This window comes from Diabrotica undecimpunctata, chromosome 3 (genome assembly GCF_040954645.1).
Source record: "Diabrotica undecimpunctata isolate CICGRU chromosome 3, icDiaUnde3, whole genome shotgun sequence".
Classification (NCBI taxonomy): Eukaryota; Metazoa; Arthropoda; class Insecta; order Coleoptera; family Chrysomelidae; genus Diabrotica; species Diabrotica undecimpunctata.
In genome coordinates this window covers 17,914,125-17,942,071 of record NC_092805.1, presented here as the reverse complement: position 1 = coordinate 17,942,071, position 27,947 = coordinate 17,914,125, and the positions used below count along the sequence as shown (strand labels likewise).

General features: G+C 34.3%; 1 protein-coding gene across 1 annotated transcript; it reads left to right on the top strand.

Moving 5' to 3' along the window:
• Positions 1-47: 47 nt before the first annotated feature.
• Positions 48-26,815, top strand: LOC140436496 (NCK-interacting protein with SH3 domain). Its single transcript, XM_072525369.1, has 9 exons — positions 48-798; positions 923-1,376; positions 1,471-1,734; positions 5,235-5,469; positions 11,368-11,570; positions 14,691-14,794; positions 14,853-15,074; positions 17,267-17,439; positions 21,219-26,815. The coding sequence occupies exons 1-9, from the start codon at positions 774-776 to the stop codon at positions 21,405-21,407; spliced, it is 1,869 nt and encodes a 622-aa protein (XP_072381470.1). The 5' UTR covers positions 48-773; the 3' UTR covers positions 21,408-26,815.
• The last annotated feature ends 1,132 nt before the right edge of the window (positions 26,816-27,947 follow it).

Sequence of the window (27,947 nt, the reverse complement as noted above, 5' to 3'; positions counted from 1 at the left end):
CTGTAAATATTATTTCAATTTATAAATCGACGGAGTGGAATTTTTTCGCATGAGTAGAAACAGTGGCTAGAGTTGGTGACCATGATACTATAATATCCTTTTATTATTTATTATTATTATTTTATAATTTCTTAACGTTCATTGTAAAAAATAATCAACAAAATCAAAATACGAATATGTTGATAAACAACTTTACAAAATGGTGGGCGGGACAGACAGTTCACTTTGGTTGACAGCACAAAATTCTTCCTTTTGATTGGCCAGACGCAAGTAACGCACTGTAAAAGATGAAAGTTGGCCAACTCTTCCGTTGCAGTGCGTTTCACTTACGTTCCGTCATGCGTTTACGTTCATTTATAAATAAGAGTACACAAAATTCTATGTTGATCTTTTTCCAGTGCGTCTACGTTTACAGTGCGTCAAACTATAAATCCAGCTTTAATTGACTCATCAGTCACTTTCTGGAGACCAATTACACTATCAAAAATCTAAATCTATTTATACAACACCAACACCACTATCACTGTTGACCACTTTTGTATACATTTATTACAGATAATACAAAATATTCGTATAGTAAAAAATATTTGCGATAACACTTAATAAACAAGTAGTTTATTATAGTCATTACCACCAGATGGCGGGTATATATAGTAAAGTACAATAAACGTCAAACTATATAAACAAAAAAGAGGTGTGACAACTTATTTGAAATTTAATAATAATATTTAAACCAAAAACATTTTTATCAATTATATATAAGGATTTATAAAATGTCACAAGACATAATTCTTTCAGGTAATTATTTATTTTATTTCATACTGTTCTTTATTAACCAACTTTGGTTTAATTAAATATTCTTGTGTATTTTTAATTGATAATTAATATTAATTAAACAAACTTTAATTTTCATATGCCGTAGGTAATTTGGACATGCTTCATAGTTTGTATGACTTCAAAGCAACTTACGCTAAGACCTTGAGTTTTAAAAGCAATGAATACTTTCTACTACATCAAACAAATACAAAACACAAAAATTGGTGGGAAGTAATAAACGAACAGGGAGAAATGGGTTATATACCCTCGAACTACGTAGAAACTATTACAGTAAACCCCTCATTCTTTATACAGTTTATAGACAACTGCTTGGAAAGCCTGCAAAGGCCATCAGAATACTCAATTGGTGATAAAAGTGATACAATTTCGATGCTCAAAGAATTGAAGAAGCAAATAGAACAGTTACCGGAGATTTCTAAGAATTCCATAGGTGTTGATAGTGATGAAAACCCTCCCTTATTATTTAAAAACTCGGATGGGAAGCTTGAACCTATACATTCTTCATCAAGTAGCTGTTATATAGAGAGAAAGAGTCGGAGGTAAGTGAAAAGTGTATTGTATAAGTTAATTACCATATATTTTTCCATATATTATTCTTGTACATAACACCATAACAATTTTTTTTTATTGTAGCTTAAGTGAAGATTCCACAAAACTAGTGCCAAAATCTCAGAGTAATGGTAGTATACAAAGATCTGTAGAAAATATCAGTGAAGAAGGGAAACCTGAACCTTTCAAAGACTGCAAAAAGTCTGACTCTATAGTGTCAAATACATTAAGTAATGTGTCTCCACCCATAACGCACCAGTCTGTGTATGATTTAGTAGAAAGTGTTAGGATTAATACTCAGCTCTCTCATGAAATGTCAAGAATTGCTATGGTGACAGTTATTCAAGGGTATGTGTATATTTTAAAGTAATTAAGTACATACAATTCGTCAAAACTAGAAATGGCTTTAAAAATTTTGCCCTCTGGCATAGAGAGCAGACAGATAAAGTATTCAGAAAGAAAGAGACAGAACATGCTAGAACTCAACTATGTGATTTTTAAATGTAGTTTACCAGTCGAATTTACTTCTCCTACTAAGATAATTTCTAGTCATTTTGTTGCGCATCAAGTGGCACTGCTGATTGTAGGATTTTCAAAGTCATTCCTAGTATTGAAAAACTGTAACACTAAATTTATCTAACTGCAGTAGACTACCTCTTAACCAGCCACCTCAGGACCAGAGCCTGGCCAGTTGACCAAATGGCTGGTTAATCTGATGTGCAGGCATTTTCATGAGAAAAATCAAGTGCATACATACATACAAATATCAAACACATGTACAGGAAGGTGTATATTAATAAAGATCACTTAGTATACAGTTGAACAATACTATTTGTTTCTATGTACATATACATATACATATTTAAATATTTTACAAACTTGTTTAAAAAAATTGGTAACTTTCTTCTTTTTCTTGACATTAAGTGAATTTTTAGAAGCTATATCTCTCCATTTTTTAAAAACCAAGATGTCTATTGAAGATGACCCAGATTGTTGTTCAATATACTTCAAAGCCACCTCCATTGCAGCCCTCGCTTCTTAGAGGCCCTCCTCCATTCTTCTCCTTCAACATCATCATCATCAGTCTCCTCATTTTCATAGGGCTCTTCATGTATTGCTAGTGTAATTATTTCGTCTGTCAAATAGTTCCTCGTCTCAGTTCATCCATTCTTCAATATCTTCAGCCTGCAATTGGACATTTTGGGATAACGTTTGGAGATCTTAAAGAATGGTGGTAGAATTATCTTCTTTGTGTGATTGTTGACACTCAACAAGTTCCTCAATGTTGGCCCAAAGTTTTCGCCAAGACTTAACGAAAGTAGAAGCAGGAATTTCTTGGAAGACGGAAGCTAACATGTAAATTACGTCCTTTAAGTTAATTTTTTTGATGATATCAATAAGATTGAGATCTTCACTTTCTGTGCATTGTAAAATTTCGGACAGTAATTTACGTCTGTATCGTCTTTTCAAGCTTTCAATCACCCCTTGATCCATCAGTTGCACCAAGCTGGTCACATTAGGAGGAAGAAAAATAATTTTTATGTCATCTGTCTCACATGTTAGGTTTCCAGGATGAGTTGAAGCATTATCCAGAAGTAGGACTGCTTTAGTGGGAAGATTGACACTCTTAAGATGGTGCGTTAGTCTCGGAACAAATTAACGCTCAAATCATTCTTTGAATAGATCAGCGCTCATCCATGCTGATTTTTATGATCTCTAGGATATGGGGAGGGATGATGGATGTAGATTTTTAAATGCACGCGGTTTAGCGGACTTCCCAATAACGAAAAGAGGAATTTTTGTGTGTTCCTGCTGCATTTGAACAAACAGCAACTGTAATGCGCTCTCTTATCCATGTTATATACTTTTTCGGGTTTTAATTTTTCCATTTTATAATTTCTACAAACTTGGAGGTAAGATCAGTTGGACCTGAAGCGTCCGCGGCCATTTTTTCTCCACTTACGTGTGCATAATTAACTAGGTGACGTGCCTTCCAGCGAGTCAACCAACCTTCACTTGCAATAAATTCGCCTCCGTCTATAATTTTGCTGTGTATACATAAAGCTTTTTCCCTTAGAATCGGACCGCTAATTGGTGTGCCCCTTCGCCGTTCTTGAAGGAACCACAACCAAAGAGCTTCATCTACAATCTCGAATTTCGTTTTTATTAGTGCATCTAGTTTTTAGATTTTTATCTGGTTCCATTTGGGCGCAGAAATCCTCGAATGAACGCCGATCCCTTCGCCAGTAATTCATTGTACTTTTCCCCACATTCAACTCTGAACAAATTTCCTTTACCCCTTCACCTTTGTCGATCAGTTTAAGCACACTTAGACGTTTTTCCAGTCACAACCACACGTTTACGCTTACGTTAAAGCAAAAACAGAACTGACAACGGGAGGGGGCGAGAGACGATCATCAAGCGGCGCTTCATGATCGTCTCGTACGCAAAACAATAGGAAGGGGGAGTGGCCGGTTAATGCGGGACCGGTTAAGAGGGAGCCTACTGTAGATTAATTTTTCATTGCACCAATTTTAAGCTTGAAAGGTGCAGTAAAGTTTGTCCCTGATTTCAGTGTTTATGATTTATTAGCATTAAGTACTAAAATACTGTGATTTCTGTTATTTTCACCTCATTAGAATTTACAGTCTAAAAAAGTGTTTTATAACTACTTTTTTGTTTTTCTGTGTAGCTTTTTCAGCTGTATGCTGATGACACTGTGATTCTAGCAAGTAGCATGGAGGAACTGAGTTGCCTAATGAGTAAGATACAAAAAACAAGTGCACAATACGGACTCAGACTAAATATCACAAAAACCAAATGGATGTTAGTAAGCAAAACCCAACAACCACCACAGCAACTGATATTAGACAATGAAAGAATTGAACACGTGGATTCGTACTTCTACTTGGGAACAACAGTTAACTCAAATTGGGATCAAGCGAAGGAAATACGTATAAGAGTAGAAAAGGCAAGAGCATTGCTAGCATGAAGCGCAAATTTTCACCTCTAAAAGCCTCACCCTACCTCTCAAAATTCGACTTCTGAAATGTTATGTATTCCCGGTTTTGTTATATGGAATGGAGGCGTGGACAATGACCGCAACATTGATGAAAAAAGTAGAGGCCTTCGAAATGTGGACTTACCGACGTATATTACGTATATCCTGGACTGAGCATGTGACCAACGAAGAGGTACTACGCCGGATAGGTAAAGAGAGAGACGTAGGAATAAGTATAAAGAAAAAAAAGTTGGAATACTTGGGTCACGTTATGAGACATAATAAATATAGAGTACTACAGCTGATCGTTCAAGGGAAAATAGACAGCAGAAGGGGTCCAGGGAGGAGAAGACACTCGTGGCTCCAAAACTTGCGGCAATGGTTCGGATTGTCATCTGCTGAACTATTCAGATCTGCCATAAACAAAGTCAGAATAGCCATGTTGATTGCCAACGTTCGGAACGGACAAGGCACATGAAGAACAAGTGTAGCTTTTGATGCTTAAGCATATGCACATTTATTTTTTTACATATGTTTAAGCTTTAGTATATTGAAAACAACATTTTTCTCGTGAGGATGCTAAGGGCATTGTCATAGGTCAACTACATATAAGACTAACATATAAGTGTTAAGTCACTTACCAGTGACTTAACACCTCTAATATATGCCACTGAATGAATGATGAGCTTTTGATGGTTTTACTGGTAGAAGATGTACTTTAATTTGATGCTAAGTTACATTATTTCGCAAAATTTACTGTAAACTGTTTTGATCTCCCATTTGGTTGATATTTATATTACATATTTGTATTCATTTTAAATTGACAATTGTTTATTATTTCCCTTAGGCTTCACGAACTGCTGCCAGCATCAGTTTTTCCATATCTCAGTACAATCCTTTCACATTCACAAGCTTCTCTAGTGGATGATGTTCAAATAGACCAAACACATGATGCTAGTCGATTAAAAATTATTTTTAATGAACTGATCTCATGTAAAGAAGATGCTCAACAGAGAAGTTGGATGTTACATGAAGATGAAGATGTCATTAAGGAATATATTGTTGAAATGATCTCAATATTGGTAAGTGATTATTTTTATTAAATTATAATTAAGCTTTTAAATGTGGATCTTTATGTAAAGTGTATATATACATTTCTTTAGATAAAAATGTTGTAGGTAACAAATTTTTTTTATTGTTTAGATATAATATAAATATACTACATGCAATCAAACTCTTAAATAACATAGTGCTCTCAATCTATTCTGAATTTTTTTTTCTGAAAACATGTATATTAAAAGTTATAATAATAATCGAAATACTAACGAGTTGTCAGTTCACATAAACCACATCCAGTTCCAAAGTTAAAACAAAAAAATTCCATTAGAGTTAAATGATTAATACTAAATGTATGTATAAATAGGTGTCAAATATAGTTAATATTGAAGACTAAGTTTAACAAAGGGGTGCATCACTGGGTGCCTCCCTGCATATCATAATACTTTATTGGTCAATCCTATTACTTATTGTCTATTACCTACCTAAATATTTAGGTTGAGATTGTATAGATAGATTGTAATAAAAGTGGGGCTAATAAAAAACATCCAAGACATTCAAAATCGCTGGTTTCTTCAAGCATTGTTTGTGAGAGAACAGTTCATTCTACACAAATAGTGATAAACATTTTTGTTTAAAATGATGTCAGTCAAGTAGGTTTTGTCTCCTACGAGGGAGTTTTAGGGGCAAACCGGGGGAGAAGTAGTAAATTTTTTTGAATCTTTTTTGAGATCCCAAAATTGACGTTCTCAGCAGAATTCAGCTTGTTCATATGATTTTTAGAGGTTCAGTGGTATATTAGTCTCTGTCGAGTGGAGCATAGTTGCTGAAGAAAGAATTGTTTTCTTCGTAATATATGTCTATCTATATAAGAATTGGTGGAGAAATCATAAACACCATGAGATTTGCAGATGACACGGTAATTATGGCTGAGAGTATAGAAGAACTACAAACTTTACTAGATGCAATAAATAGTGAATGCATTCAAATGGGACTTGACATCAACACAGATAAGACCAAATTTATGATAGTATCAAGGAGTCCAATAAATAATGAACAACTAACTCTTGGTGGACAGCAAATAGAGAGAGTGACAAAATATAAATATCTGGGAGCTTACATCAACACAGAATTAGATCCAGACCAAGAGATCCGGGTACGAATAGAAATGGCAAGGGCAGCGTTCTTAAAATTCAAACAATTGTTCTGTGACAAAAATCTGAATACTGCGCTGAGACTGAGGTTTGTTGAATATTACGTCTGGTCGCAACTATTGTACGGGGTAGAAACATGGACACTAAAAGCGCAAATAGTTAAAAATATTGAAGCCTTTGAACTTTGGATATACCGGAGAATGTTAAGAATTCCATGGACTGCCAGGGTCACCAATGAGGAAGTGCTGAGAAGGATGGGTCGAGACAAAAAATTGTTGAGAACGATAAAAGTACGCAAGACTGCATACCTTGGACACATACTAAGAAATAATAAATATAGTCTTCTGCAGGTCATCATTCAGGGTAGAGTCGATGGCAAAAAGGGAATAGGTAGAAAGAGGAAGTCATGGCTGCGAAATATTCGAGACTGGACAAACATGACTGTAGACGAATTATTCCACGTTGCAAAAGACAGAGAAGCTTTTAAAAATGTGGTCGCCAACCTCCGTTAATGGGGACGGCATAGGAAGAAGAAGAAGAATATGTCTATCTAAAATGCCTAAATTGTCCACGGCGAATGTAAACCTTCCTAACTTTTTACCACTCATCTCTATCTTGTGTCCATTTTATCTATTTTTCTATCTTTTTTTTCTAGCTACATATATTTTGCATTTTAAAAGATCTTGATTATCTGCCAGTGTCGTTGTGTGGATGGAATACCTTACGATATTGATAAATATGTCGTTCATCTTGTAGCATTTTTTGTCCACTCTATATATCTTATAAATTTCATAAAGTTTTTATTTACCATTTTAAAAATTGCGTCTTAAAATCTTCGAAGATAATAAGCAAAATCCAAATGTTTATTTGTACTGTCAGAGTCCTCTAACGAGTAGGTAGTGAGTGCTCTTCTTTTATTTCGCTTTTTTCTCTCAATCCCGCATGCATTTTAAAATAATATTAATAATAATAAATTAAACAATCAAAAAAGCCGAAAAGAAAGATTCAAGGTCGAACACAATTACTTTTCAAATAAATAATAGACCAAACGATTCCTCGCGACAGTAGAAAGGCAAGATACTTGCACCGAGGAACAAGTCATGGTAGTTGGGATAGGAGGTCAGGTCAAGTTTTGATTTTGGCAATGTTAGCAATTCACTCAAAAATAGAAAGTCACCAAAACCAGATGGAATAACAAAAGTGCTTCTAAAACACAGAGGAGAAAGTATAACCCTAGAGATGACAAAACTTATACAAAAACTAATATTGCACTGCAAGATACCAGACGCATGGAGAAACAGCATAATGATACCAATGTTTAAGAACGGAGATAAAGAAGACTCCACCAACAATTATAGAGGTATAAATCTACTGAACATTGCACTTAAGCTTACCACAAAAGTCCTAACCAACAAAATCAATAAACTAACAACTTTATCAGATGAACAACAAGGATTCAGAACTGGAACATCTCGCGTAGGCGCCGTATTTGTACTAAGACAAATCACAGAAAAGGCCATCGAGTACAATAAACCAGCATATCTATGTTTTAAAGACCTGACAAAGGCTTTCGATCGCATCCAAGTCAAAGACGTCTTACATCTACTGTGTAAAAGAAACATACCAATTAATATTATACAAACCATCGAAAACATCTACTTCTATAATCGAATACAGTCAAAGATAAATGGAAAAGTAACACAGTGTATACCAGTATAAAGCGGAGTCAGACGGGTTGACTCGTTAAGCCCACTTCTCTTTAATATATAATAATGGACGAAATAATACAAGCAGTTCGTAAAGGTCATGGTTGCGGAATGGGGAACAAGGCAATCTAAATATTATGTTATGCAGACGACGCTGCATTAATCGCCAAGATAGAAGACGAGCTCCAAAGATTAACACACATCTTCAATACAACAGCCAATAAATACAATATGATAATATCAGCAGAAAAAACCAAATGTATGACAACGTCTAAACACCCACTACGATGTAAAATCAAAATTGATGGGAAAATAATAAAGCAGGAAGCAAGGTTTATATATCTGGGAATAGATATAACTAGTTACGGAGATGTTGAAGAAGAAGTACTACAACAAAGCTTAAAAGCAAGTAAAGCGGCGGGATCTCTTAATGACACAATCTGGAAGAACAAACACCTAAGACAAGACACAAAAATAAGAATCTATAAAGCAGTAATTAGACCTATATTAACATACACGACGGAGACAAGACCTGACACATCTAAAACGAGACGACTACTAGAAACAACAGAGATGAAAATACTCGACGAATATCAGGGAAAAGTCTGTTGGATAGGGAGAGAAGCGAAAACATAAGAAGAGCATGCCGTATAGAAGACATAAATGGATGGGTGACAAAACGGAAACATGAGTGGAATGAACACATTAGTAGAATGGCAGAGGATAGGATAGTACGAATAGCACGAGATAAGTTACCAAATGGACGAAGAAGTATTGGCAGAGCAAGAAAAAGATGGTGCGATAATTTAAACAATTTAGGAGGCTAATATCGAAGAAGAAACAGGCTTTATAGCCTACATACAAGAAGGAAGAAGAAGAAGAAGTGATGTTTTGTTGTAGTTTTGGAGATATATTGTTGGTGTCTGTTTCTAATAAAGAATATCGTTAACTCTGAAGCAGGAACACTGCCAAAAAGTCATGAGAAGTTTTACCCCCAAGAAAATCATAAGGCAGGCACCAACGGGAAGAAGACCATAAGGAAGACTCTAGACTTAGATATATGGAGCAAGTAGAATAAGACAAAACCTTAACAATCACCAGCCGGAAGCATAAAGCCCATAATAGATCGGAATGGCGGAAGGTCTTAGAACAGGCCAAGATCCACCAAAGGTTATCATGCTACTGATGATGATGATCATAACTCTTGCCAACTCTTGAAGATATTTTATCATTATTTTATTCGTGTTTTATTTGATTCTGAACCTCCTATATTGTCCCGTAATCTGTTTGATGACATATTTATAAAGTACTAAAAATATTTTAGTATCTTCCGGTAGAGGAATACGTTCTAAAAATAATTGATAGCAATTTACGGTTAATTTTACATATTGCGCGATGATGGTTTACAAGGTTGGACAAGGTCAGCACAATCATTTTTTTTAAATATATCAAATATAATTATGAACTCTAGTGTAATTAGAATTAACGGTATGAAATGTTATAATCATAGAAAAATTATTACTTGGATAATAATTATCCCAGTCAAAATAGTACAGTCTACTCCCTCTATAACAAACACGGTTATTACGAGGTTTCGCTTATAACGAGGTACATTAGATGTAACGTGAAATTTCTGTTAAACTATAACCCTCTATAGCGAGGCAAATTTGGTTATAACGAGAGAAAATAAGATCTAAAAACGTGTTTTTTACGTTTTTGACCCGGCCGTGGTTATAAATAAATACGCTTTTTAACAGCCCCGCAATAATCTTAACTGCCGCCCGCAATAAACTTCTTTACAATAAATACAACTGTTTTACATCTTTAGAAAATATGATAGATAGAATGATACTGGACAATTTAAAGCAGTCAAAAATGACAGACTTCTTCCAATTGCAGAAGCAATAGTTTATGTTATCCTTCAAAATACACTTTATACATTATGTAGTTGGAAAAAAATGTAAGTAAATGTAATGTAAAATAATATTACATGTAAATGTAATGTAATGTAATGATTTTTTGTTTTAACGTATATCATTGACAATAAAAGTCAACAACTCCCTTTTGTTTTAACATTATTTCATTGACAATAAAAGTAGACAACTTTTTTTCAAAAACGCCATTCAAACCATATTTAGCATCTTATATTGCTCCGAATGGCTTCACTATAGGAAGTTAATGTTTTAGAAATCTACATATTTATATGTATGCACAGTATTATTGTTGTCTGATATAACGAGATCGGCTTATACCGAAGTAATTAGTCTGTCATTTCAGTTCTCGTTGTAGAGGGAGTTTACGGTAATAAAAAAATGTGTTGAATTAAGTTTCAAATTGAGACGTTTTTCAAATCAAAGTTTGGTGAAAAGGAATGACTACTGAAACATTATTTAATTTACTTATAAGGCAGTAAAAAACTTCAAATTTGTATCTTGGTATAAAAACATTTAATTTAAAACTTGTTAAAAGTGTCGTCCAAAATTTACAGGTGCATAACGTAACGTTGTCGATCTAGCTCAGATCATCCTCAGTGCCTTCTTTTGGTACTTGAAGCTAACACTAAAATTGTAGCGGAGACATCAATATATGGTTTTACATATTTAAATTCTAATGCGACCCTAGGTCGATGACAATGGATAATGATTTTAATACTTAAAGAGCAACATGTTTCTTTGCTCGACTTGAACACGTGGTTCTTGTCAGTTAAAACGACACAGACAAACTGTTGGTCTGTGTCGTTTTTCGTTAATAACTTGGCGCGGAATAAATTGTTTATAATAAAATTCTCTGTTAAAATTTGTTTTGCTGTTAATTTGTCATGAATTCAAAAAAAGTTGATATGTGAGTTATAGGACCAAACAATCATTAATTTGTTATAAACAACCTTTTCCAATTTCCTTTTTTCCATAAATTTTCATCGAAATATACAAGTATATTTTTATACAAGTAAATAAACAACAGAGTCTGTTCTCTAGAACTTGTTATTGTAGTTAAAGTGACGTCACTAACAAACTATTTCGTCCTTTGAGTTCAGTATAGTATATTAATAAAATATTTGTCTTAGTCGAATGCAGATGCAAGTATATCAAGACATGTCATTTCTTCTGACCAATATCACGTTATCACAACCTTAATCCAATATTATCAAATGGAAACTAGATGGTCCATAAGACAGTTGCTCTTACAAGCTTTTGGAGTTTTGTGCAGTTTGGACAAAACTGTTATCAACATTATGCTGACTTCGGTTTTACCAAGTGAACTAGCAAGGTAAGAAAAAATTAATTTTCTGTATTTTCAACATAGTCTCTTTATAGCTCCATACACTTGACTCCGCAATCCTCCAACTTATTTAACCCGTCTAAAAAATAAGGTTTCTCTAGAGGTCTGCAAAGTAGGCCTGCGGCGCGCGGCGTTAACCTCCTCATTCATATTTAAGTGACTTTTTCCAGTTTGGAAACAAAAGAAGTCGAACCTCTAGAATACCGTGGCTGAGGCAGCAATCCGTAGTCCAAAACTACCAATTTGGCCATGGCGTCAGCTGAAGTGTCACTTTTTCTCCGTCAAATGAGACCCAATAATTCTGCAGAATAGAGCCCTGTTACCGTTTTGCCCTTCTCCAGCTAGTCGAGTGGCCATCACCTTTCCGACCGATAGGACAGGCTTGGTTTTCTTTGGAGCACGTTCGCTGGGTGAAGTCCACTTTTTCGACTGTTCCTTGGTCTCTGGTGGGTACTAGTGGATCCACATCTCGTCGACAGTCAAGAAATCACGCAGAAACTCCTTTGGATTGCTCTTAACCAGCGTCAAACACTGCTCTGAAGGGTCACTGGCTTTGTCACTGTCTCAGCTATCTCGCGCACCTTTAATCGGCAGTATGCCAATACGAGATCGTGGATTTTTTTCACGTTATCACCTGTGGTAGTCGTTTGAGGGGCATCTGGACGTGGCTTAACAAAAATCGACGTGCGATCACGTTGAAACTCATTAAACCAATTTTTTACAGTCATCTTTGAAGGAGTCACCGTACATAGCATGCAAGCGCTATTTGATTTTACTGTGCGATTCCCCTTTCAAAAACAAGAATCGAATCACTGACTGATATTGCTCTTTTTCCATTTATATGGACGTGGACAGCTTGAAACTTCTCAAACTTGGGAGGGATAGGACACATTTGATATTTAACACGATCTCCTGGTATTGGGACGTACTCATCTTCAACATCTGAAACATGTACAAATATATCCTCACTACCATCTTCTGGAGTGATAAAACCATGTCCTTTCTGACGGCAAAATTCCTTGATTACCCCATAAATAGTCTTGCTCTTAACGATACGTTCACAAACCGATGGTGTTCTTGTTCTTTTTGTAATTATCGGACTTGGAATCAAGTACGACTTTGGTGGTAATCCGTCACCTGAAGACATATTATTTAAAATGTTTAAAAACAAAAAGTAGAAATTTCGAGTTTAAAAGAAAATTGTAAATTAAAAATTAAAATAACCTCAGGGCTGAGATTGAAAGTCACTGTCAGGCTGTCAGTAGACTGTCATTTTTCTAAAATCCGCTGACACACCCGCTTCCACACGCGGTCAAAACAAAACCACGAGTGCTATTCGGCTGAAATTTTGACATTAGCTGTCTACTAGAATGCACTACACGATACTAAATTTCTCTTGCGATAGTGGCGCCATCGGGCGGTGAGGCTACGTACTTTGGACCGCCGTTATATATTATAGATACAGGGTGATTGATTAGTGTGATAAAGCTCAATAGATGCGCTAAAAATTGTAAGCATCTTTGAGGTTCATATTACAAAATTAGTTAGAACATTACAGGGTGTTCAATAACATACTGGCAGACCAAACTTATCTTTTATTAAATGGAAAACCCTGTATTTTATTTTATATTTTCTTTTTCTTCACTTCTCCATTACACCAATGTAAAGTTTTATTGTTATACAGGGTATTTACAAAGTTAAAACCAACTTTCAATGAACACGACTTTCCATTTAAGAAAACATTTTGGAAAACACAAGTTTGGTCTGCCACTGTGTTATCGAACACCCTGTAACATTCTAACTAATTTTGTTATGTGAACCTCGAAGTTCCCTACAATTTTTGTTTTAACTTTTATTGCTATCCTTATAGCTGATTTACTGCAATCAATCAATTCCTCTCTCTCTCTCTCCCCTCCTCCTTCCGTTTAAGTACAGTACATATCATTGATGTGGTACGCCCGTACATCTTCGCCACGTCAGTTACTCGTACACCTTGCTCATGTTTTTCAATGATTCCGCGTTTTAGTACAATAGACATCATCTTCTTCTTCGAACCCATTGTTGTAAAAATAAATGTAATATTGTAATGTACAAAAAGCACAAAACGCGAACCAACTTATCAACAATACTTCGAAAATGAGGGAAACAGTGTAAATTATACCGACATCGAGAGTGCAATATGGTTAGTATTAGTATTCGAATTTTTGTCGGATTTAACTTCCAATGACCATTTAATTTTGTCGGTCCAAGTAATAGTCACGTACAGACCCGTAAAATGATCTTTATGGCGAGGCCGTATAGATCTATTATCAGTAAAAATACCTTTTATTTACAAAGCAAATTAGAAGTAGTCAAATAAGAGGTATGAATTTGAATAAAAACCGATTCCTCGTGTCTCAAATCTTGCTCTCATCTCAAAGCAAAGTATCGCTCGCTCCGCGGCTCGTATCTCAAAACACTTGTATATTAGGGACCTCGTATATCGAAGTACCACTGTATATATATCTATATATCTATATATATATATATATATATATATATATATATATATATATATATATATATATATATATATCTATATATATATATATATATCTATATATATATATATATATATATATATATATATATATATATCTATATATATATATATATATATATATATATATATATATATATATATGTATATATATATATATATATATATATATATATATATATATATATATATCTAGAAATAAAATATTCAAAAGAGACAAAAAAACTAACACAGGCAAGAACTAGGAGAAACAGATGCACAGGTGAATTAGGAAGATGTTTAACTTATAGAAAGTTTCACATATCTGGGAGTTGCATTAAACAGGACGGAACAGAAGAACCAGAAATCCAAAGAAGAATAGTAAAGGGAAACGAAGCTTATTTTTCACTCAATCATGTGTTTCGCTCCAAAAACACACACTGGAGATCGAAAATCAGTATGCTCAATGCTCATCCATATGTCGATCAGACACCAGCGTATTCTAGCGTATGTAGCAGATTAATTTAGAATTTTAAAAACTACTACGTAGGCCTTTTTGTTTATGTGTCTAATATTGTTTAATTTTTTAGGGATATTACGACTAACCCAAGGAACATTCCAAAGCTCAACTATTCTTCTTTACTGCTGACTATGATTTTTTCCATGGGAGAACCCATGCCTGTTACTCATAACGGTAAGTCACGTAAATTTTAAATAAAAAATATTAATTCTGCCCCTTTTTATGTTTTTAGAATTCTTGGGAAAGACATTCTTAGCTTTCATTCTAGACAACATAGAATATCCCCCAGATACAGATTTGGACGAGCAAATCCCAGATCTATTTTTAAATTTGATCATTTCTTTTAATCTCCAATTTACTGAAGATGTTGAGAACCCTGTTTTAGCAGCTTTAGAAGAACGGGATGTGGCGAAAACATTTACTGAGAAGATTTTGTTGCTGATTAACAGAGAAGGTAATGAAAATAATCATTTTATGTATTGTGTTTAAAATTAATTTTCGCCTAGAAGCTAGTTTGGCTACAAATGATAAAAAGAAATGCCTCGTTTCAAAATAGTAACTCTGATGTGTGATACCAAAACCTCTATATTTACGTTATTTGACATGAGATTTTCGGGTTATTATAAATGCTTATTTCACACGATCCTGAACACCTTCTTCAGCTGTCTTCTTATATTTATCAATATAAAACTTTTTGTGCAAGCGCCGATAACAAATCTGTCATCTCCAAACAAAGCGTATTTGACAGTGATATATAAAAGAAAGATTTATGGGAAAATATAAGAGGTACTACAGCGAACGCCACTGATTATGTGTGGGAAACGATGGATTTTCCACTTAAGTCACTGGACTCTTCCACTGGCGATAGGATTGGAAGCTGAACTTTTATTTAGCGGCGTATATGCTAAGTTTCAGTATTATAGCAGTAAGAGTACTAAAACTGAAAAGACATTTCAAATGTCCAGAAGGTGGACAAAGAATATAATCTCCCACTTATAACACAGGAAGTAAGTATCTATGTAAGTGTATATCTTGTTCTTCAAGTGCCATCTCCGCGGCGGAGGTCGGCAATCATCATAGCTATTCGGACTTTTGAGACAGCTGCTCCGTCTCAAAGTTCATTTGATATACATCCGTACCACTCTCTCAGGTTGCGCAGCCATGACATTCTACGCCTCTCTATGCTTCTCTTTCCTTGGATCTTTCCCTGCATAATTAGTTGGAGCAAGGTGTATTTCTCTCCTCGTGTAATATGTCCGAGATATTCCAATTTTCTTATTTTAACTGTATTTAAAATTTCTATTTCTTTATTCATCCTTCTCATAACCTCTTTGTTTGTGACGTGTTCTGTCCACGACATTTTCAGAATTCTTCTATATACCCACAGCTCGAATTATTCCTGTTTTTTCATTGATGTCGCATTCAAGGTCCAAGATTCCATTCCATAAAACAAAGTCGAAAAAATATAGCACTTCGCCAACCTAACTCTTAGTTCCAATTTTAAATCCCTTGTACATAGCACTCTTCTCATTTTGTTGAAATTTGCTCTAGCCTTTTCTATTCTGATTTTGATCTTCTGAATGTAATCATTTGTGGAGTTAATCATTGTCCTCGATTAGCATATTTATCCACTTGTTCGACGTTGGTTCCGTTTATTAGAAGATTCTCGTTATTTCTTTGAGTTTTCGATATTCTCATAAATTTCGTCTTCTTGACGTTCATTGTTAGACCGTACTCTTTTCCATACTCCTCTATTCTGGTCACCAGTCTCTGAAGATCTTCAATATTTTCGGCTAAGATCACAGTGTCGTCCGCATATCTAATATTGTTAATGGGAACTCCATTTACCTTTATTCCAGCTGTTTCACCCTCAAGAGCGTTTTTCAAGATCTCTTCTTAGTAGGCATTAAAAAGAATTATCGACAATACGCATCCCTGTCTCACTCCATGTCTCATTTCAATTTCTTCTGACAGCTGTTCGTTAACACGTACCTTTGCTCGCTGTTTATAGTATAAATCTGATATGATCCTGAGGTCGTTGTAGTCAATCTTCTTTGATTTCAGGACATTCATTAATTGTTTATATCGTACTTTATCGAATGCTTTAGTATAGTCAATAAAACATGCGTGTATATCTTGATTGACGTCCAGGCATCTTTGTATCAGTATATTAAGTGAAAAAAGAGCTTCACGCGTTGCTAGGCCTTTGCGAAAACAAAATTGTGTATTATTAACGTCTATGTCCAGTTTGTGATATATTCGGTTATGGATGACTTTCAGTAGTAACTTTAGCGCATGAGACATCAAGCTAATGGTGCCCTAGTCGCTGCATTCTCTTGCGGTTTCTTTTTGGGGAAACAAATAAAAATCGACGTTAACCACTCTTTAAGTAATACGCCTGAACTATAAATTTGGTTCAAGAGTGTCACTAAAATATCAATATGCTATACAAATGTGCAAGTGTATATACAATATGATAAAACAATTTGTCAATAGCAGTCTAAAAATATATGATAAAGGAGCTGAATACGCCAGTAATTATTCGCTAAATCACATGACAGTGTATGAAACTGTATCATTATATCATATTGGATTTAGTCATGCCGTAATCTACTTATTAATATAATCATTTTATGTATATTTTAGAGGACCCTGTGAGAATTTTTGATCACGAACCAGCTCCACCCCATTCTCTTTTAAAATTGTTTATTGACTTGTTCAGTCGAAGATCCACATCTGATTTGTTCTACACGAATGATGTTAGAGTTCTCATTGATATTATAGTTAGAAATATTTCGGATTTATCTACAGGGGATATGGTAAGTACTCGTTTCGAATTCCTTATGCTTTAGGTTGCAAAGCTGTGTAATTAACTCTAAAATATGCTGTTATACTATACAAATAGTATAACTTATTATGGTTTTAATACGTAAACATATTATGATCGAAATAGCACGTATAATATTGCACTTATCAATGAAATTACTAGAGTTAAGAGTTTTAATGATTTGGACATACATAGTATAATTATACAGTATCTGTAAGATTTATGTGATAATGTTAATATTAATTTAAATACAGAAGCAGAATTTATTTAAGAAGAAGTTTTTGTTTATTTGGAATATTGTCTTTGATTTATCGGACAAAAAATAACAGATTTTGTGGAGGTGGGGTCAATATTGTCTTTATTTCGCTTGATTTGAGGATTTTGTCGATTTTATAAGTGACACCTTTGTTGTAAGGAAGAAAAGCTTTCGTATAATGAGGATCTGGGTCTTTGGGTTAAGATTGAGTGGGAGATTGATGCCTGTCGATGATCTTATTGATGCAATCTTCGCGGTAACCATTTTTAATGAAGGCTTGTTTGAAAGAAAAGAGCTCGGTGGATCGACTTGCATCATTGCAAAGGCATATTGATCTGGGGACAAGGGTATCAATGACTGAATTAATTTGTGAAGGTGGGTGATGAGAGTTGGCATGCATGTAGTGGTTGGTATGGATGGGTGTTCGGAAAACAGAGTGATGAAAACTTTGGTATTGGTTTTTTGGCCATTGTTGTAGAATTTTTCTTTTTTTGTATCTGATTAAATATCGAGGTAACGCATTTTATTGCGTTCTCGTTCATAATCTTCAAGAACTCAACATAAAAGTCATCCGGGCCCGCAGCCTTACTCTCCTTGATATTCTTTATTCCGTCTTCTACTTCCATTTCGATGATTGGTGGTCCTGCATGGCCTTTTGTTTTCTGTATGGTATTGTTATTTCTAATATATGGTATGATAAACTCATGGAAATGCTCAGGAAGATGCATATTGATGGCAAGGATCTGCGCATAATAACCAGTCTCTATTGGAACCAAAGTTCTGAGATAAAGATGGGCAACTTACACAGTGGGAAGATAGATATTAAAAAGGGTGTACGACAGGGATGCGTCCTCTCGCCGCTCCTGTTCAATATATACTCTGGAGAAATGTTCAGAGAAGCACTGGGAGAAGTTTCGGAGGGCATCAAAGTAAACGGAGAGGTAATCAATAATATTAGATATGCTGACGACACAGTTATTATCGCAAATGACTGCAACGAGCTTCAAAGACTCATGCAAAGCATACACACAGCAAGTCAAGAATATGGTTTAGAACTCAATACAACCAAAACTAAATGCATGCTCATCAGCAGAACACAACAACCTCCGATGCAATTGACATTAAACAACCGAAAAATAGAACAAGTGGAGACATACACATACCTTGGAACCACAGTCAACACAAAATGGGACCAGTCAACAGAAATAAGATCACGAATTGAAAAAGCGCGAAACGCGTTCAACAATATGAAAAAGTGGTTCACAAGCAAAATCTCAATGGAACTAAAATTAAGACTGGTCAAGTGTTATGTCTTCCCGGTCTTGTTCTATGGAGCAGAGGCATGGACCACAACGTAAGCCACCCTGAAGAAACTAGAATCCTTTGAGCTGTAGATATATCGCCGTATTCTTCGGATATCCTGGACAGACCACATCACTAACGTAGAAGTAATGCAGAGAATAGGCAAAAGCAAAGAAATAATCTTCACCGTAAAGAAACGGAAGCTTGAGTACTTCGGACATGTCATGAGGCATACTATGTACCGGCTGCTACAGTTAATAGTCCAAGGAAGAATCGACAGTAGGAGGGGACCGGGAAGAAGACGACACTCATGGATGCATAACCTGCGACAATGGTTCGGACTAACATCGACCGAACTGTTCAGAGGTGCCGTAAACAAAGTCAAAATAGCCTTGTTAATAGCCAACGTCCGAAACGGATAGGGCAAAGGATGAAAATTGTTATTTCTATTGTCCTCAAATGTTGTTATTATATAATTCTTCCAAATTATTTTTGTTCTTTCTATGCCAATTACTAGATTCACTTGAACTTCGGTTAAATTTGCCTATCTTTTTTGTTGGTATAAACCTGTTGCCTCCTTGATTTTCTTGTGGAGATCAAACATACCGTATTTCATTCGATCATGCCTCGATTCATATACATTGTTCTTCCATCCATATATTTTTAGCTTCTCTAATTGAATTTATTTCTTTGACAATTTGCGGATATCTGACACTGTCCTTTCCTTTAACTTCTCTTCTTTTATCCATCATTATTAGTATGGTTACCTACTTATTTAAGATGTGATGTTGGGCTTCCACCGCTCTGGCATAACTCGGGTTCAGACCAACATTTGCAAAAAAAATACTTTTCACTTTTAATACAAACTTCTAACGTGTTTACAATTGGGATAGGTCGCTCCTTGCGGCCTTGCATAACATATGTTAGCAACTTGTTCTAAATTAGTTGTTGATTGAAAATACATCGCATTTAAATAGATGTCTCCAAGCTCTGTTTACAATAACAATAACATGCTACAAAGATATTCTAAGTTAAAAGGTACCTGGTCAACCAATAGAAAAAGTAAAAACAGACACCTACTTTGGTACTAACGTCAATGAAAATTGGGACCATTCATCATCATCGTCATCATTTGGCTCTACAACTCTATGTGAGTCTAAGGCGCGTTTACTATTTCCCTCCATTGTTGTCGGTCCTGAGCAGCTATTTCCCATTGCTTTATTCCCATTTTGCGTAGATCACTGGCTACTGCGTCCTTCCATCTCTTTCTTGGGCGTCCAACTGACCTTCTGCCATCGGGCCTTTCCCAGAATGTGGCGTTCAGAAGTCTTTCGTCGCTCGATCTTAGTACGTAGCCCACCCATCCTATTCGGTTTGCTTTAATGTAGCGTACTATGTTTTCATCTCCATATACTGTCTGAAGTTCATCATTGTGTCTTCTTCTCCATATTCCTGTTGTCTCTTCTCTGGAAGGCCCATAGATAATTCGCAGTATCTTTCTTTCCAGTACCAGTAATTTCGTCGTTTCCCGCTGGTTCAGAGTCCATGTCTCGCTTCCATACGTTATTGTGGGACGAATTATTGTCTTGTACACTCTTATTTTTGCTGGTATTGAGAGTATTTTTGATTTAAGTACGGTCATTAATGAGTAATATGCCCTGTTTCCTGCAATGATCCTGGCTGCCACGTTCTTTTCATATTTATTTTCAGATGTTATGATCGCTCTCAGATACTTGAATTGTATTCATTGATTGTTACGTTTTGTCTAACCCTTAGTCTTGGGTTCTTCGTAACCACCATGTACTTGGTCTTGTCCTCGTTGACCTTCAGACCAACTTCCTTGGCTCCATTTTCGAATAGGGTGAAAACTTCTTTTGCATCTCTGGTGGATTGTGCAATTGTGTCCACGTCATCCGTCATCTCTTAAAACTTCTTGTACTTTTGTACTTTTGTAACTTTAGTGGGAAAATGTATCAAATTATGTAAATTTTGAGGTAAAATATGCCGAAGAATGAAAATCGGCAGAAAAAATTAGTAAACTAGTAGCGCCTTTCATTAATGGTTTTGCATAATACTCTTCGTATTTCCCTATACTCTTTACATTGCTACATCGTATGGGCTGTATTAAAATTAACGCCTAATACTCGTGAGGCAACAATTGAACATAACAACTTTTCAAGATAGCTTACTGAAATTTATCTTCTATTTTTCAGAGAAGGCGGCAATACCTAGAACTATGCAGAAGAGTGATGCGCAACACGAACTACGAGGAACACAAACACAAAGTCGATGAAATACTGAAATGTTTTACCAGAATATTCTGCGAAGAAAGCGAATTGAGTAAATTCGATCAAAAATTAGTCAAAGAAATCTCGAATGAGTTTCCTCATTTGTTTAAGTAAACCAAACATATACTTATTTTGGCTGTTTATTTATATGTGATATTTTTCCAATTTCATTTTTTGATATCAAAAACGTTTTTAAATCGATGTAGTTTATTGTAGTTTAGTTATATAGAAGAAATCTATGAAAGTTGGAAATTGTGTGATAACAGATAAATTTGGTGACTATACTACCTATGCTACAGTTAATTATATTAAAATATATATACAGTATGCAGTATATATTCTTTTCGCTCAGCTTGGGAATATTTTGACAGATTCATAGTCGGAAACCTGCAACACAAAAATTCATACCTCACACTATTAACAGCTCAAATAAACTTTATTGCAGATTTCTTTCATTGACCAAATAAGAATTATTATAAATAGTGGGAGTGTATGCTAAACCGACGAAATTCTTAGTGTATATTTAAAAATATATTTCAGTTGTTATAATTTAACATATTCTAGTAAATATGTGTATTATTCGCATTGCATATTTTATTTAATATTGGTCTATTAACCCGTAACCTGTGAGGTGCAATTTCAGTTACATTGAGCGTGATGTGGAGTCCCACAGACTCCTTTAAAAAATTTAGGTAATTGAAACAATTTCACTGAAATAATGTACAACTGTATGAACTTTATTCGCTCATAGGTATATAAATATTATATAAAAAGAAGTATTAAAATACCGTTATTTTACAATAGTAGTGAAATTTCTCCTTATTATTACAAACCTTCACAAGGTTTTTATCAATTAAAAATTATTATTTTTTATTTATCATCCAATGTTTATTGCAATCTGTCTCATTACAAACAATAAGCAATATTACAATATACAATTTATGTACAATAACATAACCCAGGTAAGACATAATATAAATATAATCTATGATATAACAATTAATTTAAACTTCAACTTAACAAATTTTAATACAGATAAACATCACTCACACACATATGAGTATTACAAGTCTAAAAAAAAATCAGGAAAAGATTTAGAACTTTATTTCACCGCACTATGACACTATGCTCTGTTTCTCCAGATTTACTAGTAGGTACTAGACTCATAAGGGCCGTTTCTATATTCCCAAATATTCAACCTATGTAACTCAACATCCTTTAAGGCGCGTTTTCACGGGTCGATCTGGATTGATCGATTTAGGTCGATTATAAAATCGAAAGCAAGACTGAAGACTGTCTACTTTTGACGGGCGATTGTCGCCGAATCGATGTCGAACGACTGGAATCGAATGTGTAAACACGTGGTCGAACGAAAACACAACGTACCGAAAGCCGAGTAGAGTACTTCTAGCGTGTATAAAGTTGTTGTTTTTAGTACGAAAAGCTGTAATTTTCGGAAAAAATGACTGAAAAATGATCAGATGCAGACATGGCAAGATTTTTGGATGCTTATCTAAACTATAATGTATTATGGAATCCACAAAACGATTTTTATCGCAATCTACAAGCGAGGCGAGAGGCATTGCAAGCAATTCTACAACATATAAATAAACTCAATATGTCTGGAAATGACTTGAAAAATAAAATAAAATATATTAGAACAACATACAATCGTGAATTGAGCAAAGTATTGAAATCACTAAAGAGTGGCTCTGGCCCTGATGACTTATATGTACCGGTTCTAATTTGGCTTTTTATTTTTAAAAAGATTCATTTTGTTGTACTAGTCCTTAATAAATCATTTATATACAGCTGTCTCCAGTGGCTAGAAATCGAAGAACTATTTGCAATTTCAGCCCTGCTGGTAATGCTTCACGCATATTTGTATCGTTTTTTGACTTGTCTCAGCAGTTTTTTTCTAAAAGTTCTCTAAAATGAGCATTATCCATTCTTAAATGATTTCTATAAGCCCCTGGATCTTCCACAACCATTTCTTGGAGCAGGATTTGTGATGCACCATGTGTATTTCGTCTCACAATCCACGGTCGGGTCCACCACGTTCGTTTTTTTTTCTTTTTGTTTGATTTAGCGATTTCTTCCCAAATTGCACAACAAATTAATTGCACACCTACATTAATCATTTCACGTGACACCATTTTGTACCACAATTAATTTAACATTCATCGCCTGTCGTGTAAACCTTTTTGCTTTCCACACAGATCGAATTATGCTCGAACGATCCAAATCGTTCAACCTAGATCGACCCGTGAAAACGCACCTTTAGGTAACGCCCACGGAGGTACAGCAATTATTATAAGAAATAACATTAAGCATCATGAAATAAATAAAATTAGTAAAGTTACTATCCAAGCCACATCAGTGTCGGTCGAAAGGCGCGTTTTCACGGGTCGATCTGGATTGAACGATTTAGGTCGATTATGAAATCGAAAGGAAATTGAATATGTAAACCATAAATCGACTTGGCCGTTCGGCGGAGTGAGTCGACTCGACGGAAGTAGAAAGACTGTCTACTTTTGACGGGCGATTGTCGCCGAATCGATGTCCCCGATGTCGAACGACTGGAATCGAATGTGTAAACACCTGGTCGAACGGAAACACAACGTACCGAAAGCCGAGTAAAGTACTTCTAGCGTGTATAAAGTTGTTGTTTTTAGTACGACAAGCTCTAATTTTGGGAAAAAATAACTGAAAAATGGTCAGATGCAGACATGGCAAGATTTTTGGATGCTTATCAAAACTATAATGTATTATGGAATCTCCAAACCGAGCTTTATCGCAATCTACAAGCGAGGCGAGAGGCATTGCAAGCAATTCTACAACATATGAATAAACCCAATATATTAGAACAACATACAATCGTGAATTGATCAAAGTATTGAAATCACTAAAGAGTGGCTCTGGACCTGACGACTTATATGTACAGGTTCTAATTTGGCTTAAACATACTGATAGTTTTCTGGGAACAGTAACGATGGGAGGCAGAAAAAGCCAATCAAACATGGTAGGTAGATAATATTTTTGAAGTTATACTTCTATACGCGCGCTCCACGTTGGAAATTTGTATGGGAGTGAATCTGTGAAATCATTACATATGTAAGATAATGAGTAAGAGAGAGACAGAAGATATATTTTCTCTCTCTTCCTCTCTCGAATATAAAAATGTTCCTTTTGTATATATAATTTAATATTATATATATTATATAAAGATTATACACATAATATTATACATATAATAAAATATTTATTAATATTATTATTTATGTGATATGTTTTATATTATTTATTAAATGTTCATAATTATATTATTCTTTTGTATTCCAAAATAATAATCTCAATAAATCACTGTATGATCCAGAACTGTCAATTTTGAAACACATTTGTGTCATGTCCTTGGTAGTGTAGTAGTCAGTATCCCCGCCTGTCACGCGGGAGACTGGGGTTTGATTCCCAGTCGGGGAGGACTTTTTTATTAATATTATTACATTATTGTCATTTTTAAATACTTATGAATATTGCAGTTTAATTTGTATTGTATTATTATATTAATAACAAAATAAACAATGAATTTTACTGCAGAGTATGTGTAAAAAAAATTTTGCATTCAACTCCATTCATACATATATGAAAATAAAAATATACATTTTCATCAAAATATTGATTCAATCCTTCATTGTTAGTAAGTTGTTATTAATTCTGTTTCTCTTTCCGCTATGTCTTACCTATAGAATTACATATGTAATGATTGTGCAGATTGACTCCCAAATAAATTTGTAAAGGCGAATGCGTGTATAGAAGTGTAACTTCCACCGGCAGTCCCACTGGACTGCCACACCCGTTTTTTTTATTTTTAAAAACATTCATTTTGTTGTACTAGTCCTTAATAAATCGTTTACACATAGCTGTCTCCAGTGGCTAGAAATCGAAGAGCTATTTGCAATTTCAGCCCTGCTGGTATTGCTTCACGCATATTTGTATCGTTTTTTTAACTTGTCTCAGCAGTTTTTTACAAAAGTTCTCTAAAATGAGCATTATCCATTCTTAGATGATTTCTATAAGCCTCTGGATCTTCCACAACCATTTATTGGAGCATGATTTGTGATGCACCATGGGTATTTCGTCTCACAATCCACGGTCGGGTCCACCACGTTCGTTTTTTTTTTCTTTTTGTTTGATTTAGAGATTTCTTCCCAAATTGCACAACAAATTAATTGCACACCTACAATAATCATTTCACGTGACGCCATTTTGTACTACAATTAATTCAACATTCATATCCTGCCGTCTAAACATTTTTGCTTTCAACACTGATCGAATTATGCTCGAACGATCCAAATCGTTTAACCTAGATCGACCCGTGAAAACGCGCCTGAAGATTCACAAGGCCCAATTATTCCATCTGCTGTTTACTGTCCACCGAATCAAATAATTAAAGTTGATAATTTTACTGAATACTTTAAGATGCTCAGACACCGTTTCATTGCTGCTGGAGATTATAATGCCAAACATCGTAAATGGAGTTCCAGAATCATAACTTCACGTGTTTGATCATCATAACCTCACGTGAACGTCAACGTCACCTTGTATACTTATATATCCAATAATGCAGTACCTCGTATGTTACATTTTAGTATGCTGTTACTATTCCCCCGACAGTTTAGTAAATAAATATGTTACTAAAAATATCTGAAGGTGAACCTTATACTGACGATCAGAAGGAAGGTGTCGTTTTTGCTGTTTCCTGTAAAGTCGTGTTAAAAAGATACAAGGTACTGCACTGTGACCCTCGATATGTGGAAATCTAATGTTATCGTCATTTTAACAAGTTACTCTCAAATATTTTTATTATAATATCTCACGTGCACGTGTTTTTTGTTTCAAGATGGGCATGATTTTAAAAATTAATCACTCTCGGATGTGACCCACTTAACGGATGACAATCCCAAAAAATTATTAATCTGGTTCGATCTGACAGTCTCGGTTAAGTATTCGTGCGATTGCTCAAACTGTAGAAATTGATAAATAATGCACACAGTAAATTTTATATAGCGATTTAACCCCAAATTTTAGATAATTTAAACATGCAAAAAGTCAAGATATCTTTGCGCCAACCGTCACCCAAACTTTATTTTTAATTGTCTGAGGATTTCTTGTGTGGTTTTTGGCATTTAAATAATAGAAAGTTAAAGGTACATTTATTTTTCACGAACGTTGCATTTTGTTTATCGTGGCGAACGTACTATAACAACATTATTTATCTGTTATCACACAAAACTTTGGAAACGGCCTGAAGATTCTAGTATGTGCTATATATTTTAATAGTTACCGTTAAGGAAGAGTTTTTATTCTATTTGTGATTATATTTTATCATTAAGAAGCACAAGAGTACTCTCTAATTTATAAGAATTGATTATATTAGATTTTATTGCACGTTTTGTCATAATTTATGCAATGTTCTGCACTGTTACATGTATTAGTTGAATCATGTAATAACTTGAACTTGAACTGCCTATATATATATATATATATATATATATATATATATATATATATATATATATATATATATATATATATATATATATATATATATATATATATAATATATAACTGTTTTGGATGGGTTGGAGTCAATAATAGGGCTATTGGTTAACTATTTTTTTATTCTCGAGCTTTCAATTGTGTTTACAATTATTATCAAGAGCTAAAAAAGACAAAATACTTACAAGGTTGAACTAAAAAGAAAAAACAATTTTTGTTAACTTACCAAATAAAAATTAGTTTGGTAAGTAAAAATCACTGCTTACATGTTCAAAATATTTAATATAAAAATGTTTTGATCTAACAAATGTTTCTCCGAAAATTTCTATAATTTTGAAAACATTTTTTTAATATAAAAATAATTGAATTTATAAATAAGTTTGATATGCTATTTGAACTTATTTATAAATTCAATTATTTTTATATTAAAAAAAATGTTTTCAAAATTATAGAAATTTTCGGAGAAACATTTGTTAGATCAAAACATTTTTATATTAAATATTTTGAACATGTAAGCAGTGATTTTTACTTACCAAACTAATTTTTATTTGGTAAGTTAACAAAAATTGTTTTTTCTTTTTAGTTCAACCTTGTAAGTATTTTGTCTTTTTTAGCTCTTGATAATAATTGTAAACACAATTGAAAGCTCGAGAATAAAAAAATAGTTAACCAATAGCCCTATTATTGACTCCAACCCATCCAAAACAGTTATATATTTGTTCCAAACGAGTCACAAGTACTTCTTTTTTCTTATATATATATATATATATATATATATATATATATATATATATATATATATATATATATATATATATATATATATATATATATATAGAAGATGAACGCATAACATATTCTTTATTGGGATAAGGTAAACGTAGGGTATATGACGCACAATTCGGGTTTTTGGCAGATCTCAAACATGTAGGCAGATAATAACATGCTGATTAGTGTTTATGACACCTAGTACTATCAGGTACTCACCATAAATTCCAGCTAAATCCTACAATAAGAATTACTATAATTTAAAAAACAAAAAAAAGTCAACTTTTGCGTCATATTCCCGACAGGGAGGGGGGGGGGTAGGGTTAT